This window comes from Vanessa tameamea, chromosome 30 (assembly GCF_037043105.1).
Source record: "Vanessa tameamea isolate UH-Manoa-2023 chromosome 30, ilVanTame1 primary haplotype, whole genome shotgun sequence".
NCBI lineage: Eukaryota > Metazoa > Arthropoda > Insecta > Lepidoptera > Nymphalidae > Vanessa > Vanessa tameamea.
The window spans coordinates 1847049-1858373 of record NC_087338.1 but is presented as its reverse complement, the minus strand read 5'-3'; the positions used below and the strand labels follow the sequence as shown (position 1 = coordinate 1858373).

At 34.6% G+C, this 11325-nt stretch overlaps 1 protein-coding gene across 1 annotated transcript; it reads left to right on the top strand.

Annotated features, from left to right (window-relative positions):
• The first annotated feature begins 1710 nt into the window (after positions 1 to 1710).
• LOC113391593 (43 kDa receptor-associated protein of the synapse homolog) lies at positions 1711 to 10931 on the top strand. The gene is made up of 12 exons (XM_026627608.2): positions 1711 to 1898; positions 5076 to 5158; positions 5934 to 6052; positions 6706 to 6788; positions 7305 to 7462; positions 7779 to 7930; positions 8577 to 8699; positions 8853 to 9036; positions 9279 to 9479; positions 9598 to 9707; positions 9845 to 10025; positions 10737 to 10931. Exons 3-12 carry the CDS (start codon positions 6015 to 6017, stop codon positions 10929 to 10931), a joined length of 1425 nt encoding a protein of 474 aa, XP_026483393.2. The 5' UTR covers positions 1711 to 1898; positions 5076 to 5158; positions 5934 to 6014.
• The last annotated feature ends 394 nt before the right edge of the window (positions 10932 to 11325 follow it).

The following is an 11325-nucleotide window of genomic DNA, read 5'->3' as shown; positions in this document are numbered from 1 at the left end:
GGGTAGCCGTAACTAGGTGCTGAACTGTTTTATTCATACCTTATTTAATAGATTTAAATTAATATCCATACCTGTAAAAAAATAAGTGAATACTTAAGTATGAAAATAATCTGAATCACGCTAACGTTTGGTTCACCCCAATATATATAGGGTCTCTACCATCAAAATTTTATGTTGACACTTAAAATGTTGTGTTTAGTATGTAGTCGCAACAAGTGTCAACCAGAACCAGCACTATGAATACGAAGAGTTTTTTCGGATCGTGAGTAGACACCAGTGTTGCAGAACTATCGATGGTGCTGTGGGTACAGTGTTGTCATCTAACAATATATTAAATTTTCTGCTAGGATTGAATAATTTTATTTATTTCATAATTTTGTATCTAGACTTTATCCAATTGGTGCAATTTAAACTGCAAAAAATGGGGCAGCATTTTTTTACAGTGCCCAGGGGCAACGCTGGTGTTGATTTCTTCACTGCCTCTTGGTATATGCACAAAGTCATGATCGATGGGCTGGTTAAAACTATCGTAACGCACAAACTCACTTTTGAATTTATTACAATATGTAGTTTGTTGTTTGTTGTTTTACATAAATGAATGTCTCAAAGTCTAACTTTAATCCGGCCAACTTAGACCTCGTAGTGTTAGTTTTCCATATACTGTTGTTTCGAAACTGTTGATTTAACTTGTGTAGCTTAATACAGTCTTAACCAACCTTGGGAATTAAGATGTTATGTCCTTTGTCGCTGTAGTTACACTGTAAGCGAGTGTAACTCTTAACCCTTTACATCAGAACACTTGCAAGTATTGCTGTTTGAAGGTAGAATTTGTGATAAGTGGTTGATACCCACACTGGCTTGCACAGGTTATCACCAAGTTAATAATTATAGTAAGTTTAATTGGGCATCTGGCATAGACCATACTAATATACAGCCTTCTGGCGTACTGTCAAAAGTACAGATATATTTTCATAGATATTAAGATAACACCATAGACAATTGTTAAGTTTATTATTAAAATTAAACATATTCCTACCAGATTTTTTCCTATTATGTAATATATTATTTAAGATAATATACAATTGTGGCAATAATGATGAAGTTCTGCAGTTAACAAGAAATAAACATTCCAACTATATAGCTTGACAATTAAAAACTGTGTCGTTTTCTGTGTCCGAACGTGTAAAAATATCATGTGCTTGTGACAGACACCGTTTTATTTTGATGTTGCTGGAAAACGGAATGGGTGTCGATTTGGATTTTAACGCATGCGCAGTTATAACTCGAAACGAGATGGAGGGATGCTGAGTAAGAACAAAGAATTATATAGAGCTGCTTTTATTACCTTTCAACAGTGAACTGCTTTACTTGTTTGAATAAATACATTAATTTAAAGGTAAAGTTTTTAAACTTATCGAAGTTATAAAATTATAATTAACCTTATATATTTTATTGCAAATACATATTTATATTTTTAAAAAGTAGTTTAATCTGTTTTTCAACTCGTAAAAACCAATCAGTCAATCAAAATATGACCGAAAGAAAGTTTATTGGACCAAACTTGTCGACATTTTAATATATTTCCAATAATAATAAACGCTTAATTACTTAAATTAAGTTCGTATTAAAAATAAAATTGATTCTGAAATTAAATATTTGACATAAAGAAAAACATTGAATGCATACTCTATAGATTTCCCCGTTCCTCCACACAACAGCAGCCGGGGTGTGATCAGCGAGCAAGGACACTTGTGCCATAAAATTAACAATAAACTTGTGAAAAACAAATCAATTAAACACGTATATACCTTCATAATATCATATTGTAGAGTGTTATTATAAAAGCAAATGTTTCTGTGAATAAAATACATGTACAACCTCCTTTCCCTGGACGAGAAGTAAGTAACGATTTTTCGTAACCTTTTTAATCTATCAATTCTATTTTTAAATTATTGCACACCAAACATGTCAATGTATTTCTAGTCTTATATTTAGAAAAAATCATTCTATCTCATTTAAAATTAACAAATACAGATTGCGATGATATTTTATTGTTTTTTAATTTTATTATTTTTATTAGGAATAATATTTTAATACATAGTATTTTATTAATTTTTTATGTGGCGTGGCGTGATTTTCTTATATGATTAGATTTAAAAATCGAAGGTGCGCTGACCTAATTTTCTCAAATGACATTTACCCAGTAGATACATGGGTGACCTAGGTCATGCGGACAGACGGGGTCTATTTCATTAAATATTATTTTCTATTAATAAACAATTACACTCACACCTGATAATAATGACATTTCACTAGCTTTTTTTTAAATATTTTTTTTTTTATAAAAAATACAAATTTTTCGTACGACATATGAAGGGTACATCGTATACAGCTTAAAATATCTAACTTTTTTAATTTATTCGTAAGGCAAAGATCGATCTGAAAACGATTCAAAATAATGGTACGCAAATTTGAAAAACGGTAAATACGATTGTTAAATGTATGAAATTAATTCGTACGATTATCGACGTCAATTTTATATTTCGAATTTAAATCCACTGACAAATTTAAAATTTAATCTCACAAACTCTTAACATCTAATTTTAAACTGTAAAATGTTGATTCAAAAATGCTAATAAGAGCTTAAAATTTTAATTATTATTAACGAATCCTGATAGATTTCGGGTTCAAACCCAGGTAGGCACCACTGAATTTTCATGTGCTTAATTTTTGTTTATAATTCATCTCGTGCTCGGCGGTGAAAGAAAACACCGTGAGGAAACCTGCATGTGTCTAATTTCAACGAAATTCTGCCACATGTGTATTCCACCAACCCGCATTGGAGCAGCTTGGTGGAAAATGTTCCAAACCTTCTCATCAAAGGGAGAGAAGGCCTTAGCCCAGCAGTGGGAAATTTACACGCTGCTAATGTATGTAAAATAGATGCTCTGTTATAATAGCGACTAATATTTCCGAACTTGTCGATAATTTTATTCCAGCAATATCGTAAAAATCGGATTGTTTAACAATAATATTAACAAATACGGTTTATTGAGCGAGAAAGTTTACTTGACGGTAGGTAGGATTCTGTACCATCTAACCTGTGTAGGAACGACCTACTCATAACACAATCTACGGCCAAAGAGTTATATGAAGTTGAGTGCGGCAATGTATCTACATGCACAAGGGACGTAACATTTTAGTGCCCCAAGTTGATGACGCACAAATATGATGATCCCATGAATAGTCATATCTCAGCGCCAATGTCTAAATGCTAATGTCTAGCTGCGTACACTTATGGAATAGGTGTCAAACTACCACCGGTTCGAAAATAACACCTCAGTATTTTTTTATGAATGTTAGATTTTTATTGATATATTTAAGCAATAAATTTATATATTAATATTTATTAGTGGACGAGCGTGTGCAAGCCTCTCTCGGTCCAAGTGCACTGCTCAATTTATCTACCGACAGACAGTAATACTATGTACTATACGTATATATGGTCTGGTTTGTAGGTGAGTTAGTGTTATTACAGGCACAAGTAATAGAACGTCTGAGATACTATTGAATACTGAATGAGATACTTTTAACGGCTTAAGAAATTCGAAACTCATCGCGGAACACGAGCTTGAAATGTCAGAATTGGATATGTGACATTAACTAGAATATATTATAAAATTGATTAGATATAAGGATCAAAATAGGATATCACCTTAAGTCGGTTTACAACGTTTCACAAATGATATACGATTAATTCTTACAGAATCTCTTTGCACGTAACTCTCCTCTGCTTGTCAGAAAATAGTCATTTTTTGTCGTTCATTAATGGAAAATCATTTTTGGCAGATATCGTAAAGCTTTAGCCTGCTATTTAAAAAAAATTAAGTTGAAAAATGAAAAATATATTAAAATTTACAAAATTATTGAATTTTGAATCGAATTTCAACCACTTAGCAAACACAAACAAGAACAAAAACCCTCCCTTCTCAAATCGTCGTAATTATATTTGAAATTAAACAATAAATGTGGCACCCATTCTACTAATGAGTTAGTATAAAAGAAGCTAAAATAGTTCACTTGATAATGCGTGGCCATTAACCTAAAGACGCTTATTCAAATCTTGGCAAGCATAATTAAGTTAAACTTATGTATAAATATATATAAAACTCATGTAAGAAAAATAAATTTTCTCTTCGTCTCTTGTTTGTAGGCATCCTAAATACTAACCTTGAGATCTAAGATGTTATGACCCTTATGCCTTTAGTGAAAAGGGCTTACTCATCCTTCAAACCGAAACACAACGATATTAAAATTGCTGTTTGGCGTTTGAATAGCTAATAATTGGGTGGTATCTATTCAGACGGCACTGCACTTGTGGTCTTGCACAAAGCCCTACTAAATCTACACTCTGAACTAAAAGTAGCTTCTAAATTGACAATTGAATTGTTTGTAATTTTTATAAATGAGTTTGTTTGTTACTATTTCATGTCTTAAATACTAAACGGATAATATTGAAATAGTGTGTACGTGTAATAGGTATATAATTTATTCAAACCATAACAGGGAGAAAGCCAAATAAACAATTGACAGCAAATTGACGCGATATCATTGGTCGAGAGCTTGTTTAATCTATGATATTCACTATGGATTTGCGATAAAAAGGCGTTTTGAACGTCGACGAAACTGTTTTGAAAATTCCGATATTTGAAAGTAAAATTAAAGTGTAAATAAGTAGTTAAGTGCAATATTATAAATAAAGATATATTAATCATAAACTTTTAGTAGTGCACAATATCGCTGTGTTTTTAGCAAATCGCATGAAATACATAAATCTAAGGTTTGTTTATCTTTTTCCCTACTTCCATTGGAGTAAGTTATACAGAAGCGGTTATGCACCAGCCTTCAAATGCAGTCGAAGCTTCAAACGGTCACTAGTAAACTACACATTTTGATAAATATTTCATGAAATTTACTATACTCCAGTTCAGAAATTTGGGAAAACATTTTAGAAGACTTGTAACAAAAGATTAATTGGATAAAAATGTTTGCAATATTTTTCTTTTATTCCACAGATAATGCAACCTTGAACAATGGACGGTGACAGTTTTAAAATGAATATGGAATGTATTTATTTTTACAACGCTGTTTGAATTGAGTAAGTATAATTTAGTGGGATGATCCAGGGGTTAGAACACGAGAATCTTGACCGAAAATTACTGGTTCAAATCAAAGAAAAAAACACGGCACTATTTTAAAAAAAAGTATAAAAATCTTACAAAAAATTATTAAAACTAAACAAATTGCCTATATCCTATTTAAGCTATTAATTTAAAACTATAAATATTTCAATGGAACCCTATGTAGCTATGACGGGCTGTGACATTTTGACTATGAGTACAAAGCAGTACTGAATGTTCATGTCCTTAATTTGTGATTACAATACTTCTCCTGCTGGGCGGTGTAGTTAAACATCGGTTCTGTCTCTGTTCTGTCACCTTTCGGTTGAAATTCTGCCACTGTGGATATACACCAATCCGGAACAACGTGATGAAATAAGCTCCTACCCTTCTTATCGAACAGAAGATGCCTCAGCCCAGGAGTGGGATATTTATAGGCTGTTACTGGTTCAAATCCAGATAAACCTTGCTGGATCTATGTATATCTCGAGTAAATATTGTTTGGATGAAAATCTGCCACCAATCCTGAGCAGCGAAATCTAACCTATTGGTATATAGAAGCTGATAGGCTTTTAGAGTTAGCATGATATATATATATATATAGCTTTTAGTTTATATGTTGGTGACACACCATCAAAAACATCTCAAAGAAATGAAAAAAAAGTTCCATGAAATTTTACCAAAAACGAGTACAGGATTTTTCTCTGGCTTTTTCAAAGCATTTACCTAATCTTCCGTCTTTATCTATCTTAGGAAGTTCCCGTGGTGGGCGAGCAAGAGGACGCGATGCATCCAGCCCATGCCAGGTGACGCTGCCGCTTACACCCGCGGAACATGTCATGGGACTCAATCGAGTCGCGCGACTTCCTCGGGTATGTCTCTTTCAAACATTTGGTATTTTTTTTGTGTGAATGAGTTAGTGAATTAATAGGGAATAAAATTCGTAAATAGTTCCAATGGAAACATAAAGTTACAATTAATAAATAATTGTTCTAATAAATAACTTTCGCACGTTACGTACCCTCAACGTCATAGCCGACAGGGTGGATTTGTTTTGTTGCAGCCTGAGTGAACTCACAACTACACCAGCCACTTGGACTGTATCATATATAACGTAGAGACTTATTTTAAATATTGTTATTAAACGTGCTGTAATATCGAATTAGGACAATCATGTCCTGTAATGATATATATACAGTTTTATATTATAAATGAATAAATAAATAAACTTAATCATGAAATAGAGGATGGAAGAATTTTTTTAATTAGAAATTAAAAGAAGAAAAATGGTTTTGCTTTAGTCTTAGAAAAATATTATAGAATCACTTACATCAGAATACTGAATAGACCTAATTCTAGTATTAATATTAATTTATTTTTTAATCCGTCCGAGTTTTTTTCGCCGGTTCTTGTTATATAAGGGTATTTTCTTTACCGAAACGGTGGTAGTGTTTAATTTGACGATGAATAAGTGAGTGTAATGCTTCTATATTGAATAATGGAATTTGATTTGATATATTTTCAGCGGGGTGCCGGCGCACCAACTGTCGGCTACGCGACTGCTCAGCTCCCCTGATCCGTCGCGTCACCATCTTGACGATCCACCAGGTTGTGACATGGTTTTTATATAATTACGAACTAACTAACACAAAATATAAATTAACACATACTTTAAATTATTCATAATCTACATTAATTGATTGTTACAATAACATCACATTAATAAATATTGAAGAAATGGTTAAATATGTTTACGAGTTCAACAATTTCTGAACATTTCGTAGAATTAACGTAGACCTTTAACAAAAGGGATATTATTTTTGGATTAAAACACTTAAAACCGGAAGAAATGAAAACAGTGAAACCCGGACGAAATATTTCGTTGTTTTAGTCGCAATTTTTTATTTTATTTATAATAGATGAGCAGACTGGCAAATGAGAGATACCTGATAGAAAGTGGTTGCCAGCGCCAATAGCCATTGGCACTAAGATATTATATCCGATGTACCTGTAGTACACTACGGTTATATACCCAGCGTGGGGACGATAATTGCAAAAGGGATCTGGATCCGCAACCTTATTGCTGAATGTTATTATGTTCAACTTTATTTTACGTACTTTCAGACGTATTTCCATTCTCAGAAGAATATCCAACTGAAGTACGTAATGGGGCCATACGATGGGGATCCCGGTTTGGGCCAGCGCACCGGCCGTCAGCTGGTGTCCTCGAGTGTTTTCGCATCTGCCGATCTCGTCTCGATCAATATCTTGCGAGACGAAAGGTAAGCAGTATTTTCTGACTTCAATATCGTACTATATAATCTGTTATATGTTTGATAGGTAATTTATGTTGTCAAGATAATATGTGTAATATCAGTTTACAGTTACAGTTTGTATTAATTATTATATATTAAAGTATCAAGACGTGTAACTTGATGCTCAGCTTTAATATCGAGATCAAGACTATTAGAAAAAGAACGACTTTAAAATGTCTAAACTCTATACATGATACTGTCTTTATAAATAATTCGTATAATGATTTCCACTATTTCAGTTCTCAAAAACATTTATGAATAAAAGCGGTAAATATTTTTGTAGATCGAAAGAGGGGTCCGGCTGTACGGTCAGAATGAACAACGTCTGGCGGTGAAGGTATGGCTGTCCGCACTGCGTGGAGTACGTCACAGGAGCGACAAATTCGCCTTATTGGGACATCTTTATCAAGCTTACATGGACTTTGGAAAATACAGGCAAGCACCTTTATGTGATCAAATGCATAATTAATCTCGTACTCAGCGCTAAAGGAAGTTTGCATGTGCAGCAAAAAATCTTCTTAACAGGAGATGAGGACTTCATTATTTTTTAAGACACTAAAATGTATGCTATAGTGAGTCATGAGATATCATTAAAACAACACGTCACCTGATAATACTCGACCGGTTAAATTCAGTACAGAACAGAAAGTTTGGTGATTAGGACACCCCTCCAATCTCAATGGAGATTAGCCAACTGCGTAGGAAATAGTTTAGTGCACAAGTGGATGCACGAATAGAGGTGCACACTTTATCCGTCACCCTCATAATCTGATGGGATGGCGATTGAACACCATTGTAAAGTTTAGTTAGACGTAGGCCCTAGGCCCAGTAACGGCTTTATCTGCTGCTGCGACAAGGGATTTGTTTGGAATCGGACAGTTAATAAGAATTTCTTGCTAAAAAACTTAACGTAAACTAGCGGACATTTGCAGCCCTTAGGTTAGATTAGACCAACGAAGTAACTATATAACTCAATAAATAATAATACATGCCAATATTTTAATTTGTATGCATCAAAACGTATTACAACAAAAGTAAATTCGGTTAAATTATTTTTTAATGTATTGTGTATTATTTTTAGAGAATCTCTGGAATTCGCGAATAGACAACTCGGCATATCAGAGGAACTGGATTCAGCTCCGATGCGTGCCGAAGCTTATCTCAACCTCGCACGCGCTCATCAAACACTTGGTGGTCTTGACAGGTATTCGAGTATTATTGACCATAAACATTACAAATTAGAATATTCTGTAAATAAAATGAAAATTACCTTCAAATTGTCAATAAATAACAAAAGTAAAGTTTTCATGCAAGATTTCAGACAGATTTGGTTTTAAACACAAGGCATTTGTTCCAGAGCTCTATCATACGCTCGCCATGCACTTTACAACGATTGTGGAGGAGGATCAACTGCAGGATGTGTTCACCTCACCGTAGCAGCTGTAAGCTTGGAGCTTGGAGCGTTTTCAAAAGCAATGGATGGCTTTCAAAAAGCGCTAGCGGTAGCTCAAGCTCAAAATGATAACACGCTGCTGTTACAGGTATTTTGATAAGAATTATATATCATTTTATTTTTTCTTTCCATTTTCTCCAAATCTTGGACCTGCAATACGAGGGTAATAAGGTGCTACATTAGTGATAATTTTTTAATGAATTTGTTATGTGGATTGCATTTGTCAGAATAAATCTGCAATATATCCAATTATCATTACAAAGAAAACGCTAAGTAAGATATATCCTTAAAGGAGATGGTCATCACCAACCGATGATTTCATTGTTTCAGGTGTACGTCGGTCTATCAGAGCTATGGCGTCGACTTCGTGATACAGAACGCGCGGTGGCCTGCGCAGCTCGTGCGTGTGACCTCGGCCGCGGTCCACGCTCGACTGACCTCAACACACGACACCACCGCACTGCTCTTTTGCAAATGGCCGCCGCTTTACGGGCAAGAGGCGAACTTGGGGATGCTCATGACTACTGTAATGTAAGTATAGTATTTGTAAATAAAGATCCCATCCATGCAATCCCATATTGTATTACATTAAAAAAAAAAACTTTTCTTCACTTATTAGATAGGGTTTCAAAGAATGCGTAATTTTCAGGAAGCTCTGCGTCTTGCAGCAGTAGCTGGTGATCAGGGTTGCTATGCTCGCGCTATGAGGATAGCTGGTGATGTCTACCGAAGAAAATGTGATTACGGGAAGGCGCTTAGGTAAAATCTATTTGATAGCTCTCATTATTATTGTCTTACTTGAATTAATTAAGAACTTAAATACTCATATCGTAAATAGCAAACAGAAAGCTAATGACTGGAAAAATAAGGTATCCTTTTAAATTTGACTCTAATAGGCATTACGAAGTAGCAATGGGAGCTGGTCAATCTCTCGGTGATCGCTTAGCTCAAATGGAAGCAATGGACGGAGCAGCAAGATGCTTAGAAGCTCTGAGGCTTCAGGGTAGAATTTGCAACTGTCGCCCACTTGAATTCAATACAAGATTACTTGAAGTCGCTACTTCTGTTGGTTCAAAGGTAATATATATATAAGTAAAACTACATTTATTCACTAAACTTTAGATATTCTCCCTTTTTGAGTTGTATCAGAGTATATTTACAATAATATTGATAGCCAATACCAATCCAGAAATGAATAAAGACAACAAATTTTAGATTTACGTATTCCTTGTGATTGGCTAATAGTTCTACTATATTGTTCTCTACGAACAGTTCTTGGATCAATATTTATTTATTAATATTACGTCATTAATCCACCAGACTACTTATATCCACTTCAATTTTACTTTCAAAGTTCCGATAACAGTTATAACATTAAACACGCTGTTGTTTGCGAATTCATAATTAATATCATAGATTATTCATGCTCAACCAACTTTTAACGTAAAGTTTTTGCGTACGCAAACTGAATAAATCCTTCCTTTGATAAGATCTTTTTGGGCGATGCTTCTAAAATAAAATCGTGCAAATACCTAGATTTAATATTATCTTTGATAGTTTTGTACATAATATAGACGATAAAGAACCTTATTATAGATATTATTGAATATTAAATTTTATTAAATGTTCTTAATTGTATTTTTATTTATTTTTATTTTGTGGTATACTAAACTACTTCTTCGTCTTCGTCTTGAGTTTCTTGCCGATTATCTGTAAAATCTACATTACTCATACCATATTATGATACTACTTTACAGTGTTTTTTTTATTATTTAAACTATGATTTAGATGCTAGTGCGCCGCGTACGACTTCGTCTGGCCGACATCTACACGGCGCTGGGCGACAACAACGCGGCGGCGCGCCAGAGACGCGCGGCGGGCGCGTGGGCGGCGCCGGCCTGCGCGCGCTGTCGGGAGCCGCTCGCCGAGCGCGCTGAGCCGCTCGCGTCGCTGCCCTGTGCGCACATCGTGCACCACGCGTGAGTGCTAATCTAAACTTTTTACAAATCTAGACCTTGTGAGTATGGTCGCGAGTTCAAACGAAGATCACAATAATTTTTTCGTTACATTTCACGCTTATTGTATAAGCCTGTGTATAAAAGCATACTTTACTATTTGACTGGTTAGACTTTAGATTTTTCTATAACTCGACAAAAGCACGGTTGCAGTGTACTCATTGCCCGAAGGTTAGTAATGATGCAGCAGAACATCTGAGATGCACTGCGTTTTAAAAAAGAAAGTTGAGCAAATAAGCCCCACACTGGGCGCCAATTCTATTAACAAATTGTCCCTTTATCGAATTCAAAACTTCATCGTTGCCAATCAGCCGTCTTCCTATTCTACTAACACAACAATCCAGTTGCGGCTCGGATTGGAT

Coding starts and splice junctions, on each gene's coding strand:
- LOC113391593 (XM_026627608.2), top strand. CDS start 6,015: ATGTCATGGGACTCAATCGAGTCGCGCGACTTCCTCGG. Junction 7,931..8,576: donor ATGGACTTTGGAAAATACAG/GCAAGCACCTTT, acceptor TATTATTTTTAG/AGAATCTCTGGAATTCGCGA. Junction 9,037..9,278: donor ATAACACGCTGCTGTTACAG/GTATTTTGATAA, acceptor TCATTGTTTCAG/GTGTACGTCGGTCTATCAGA.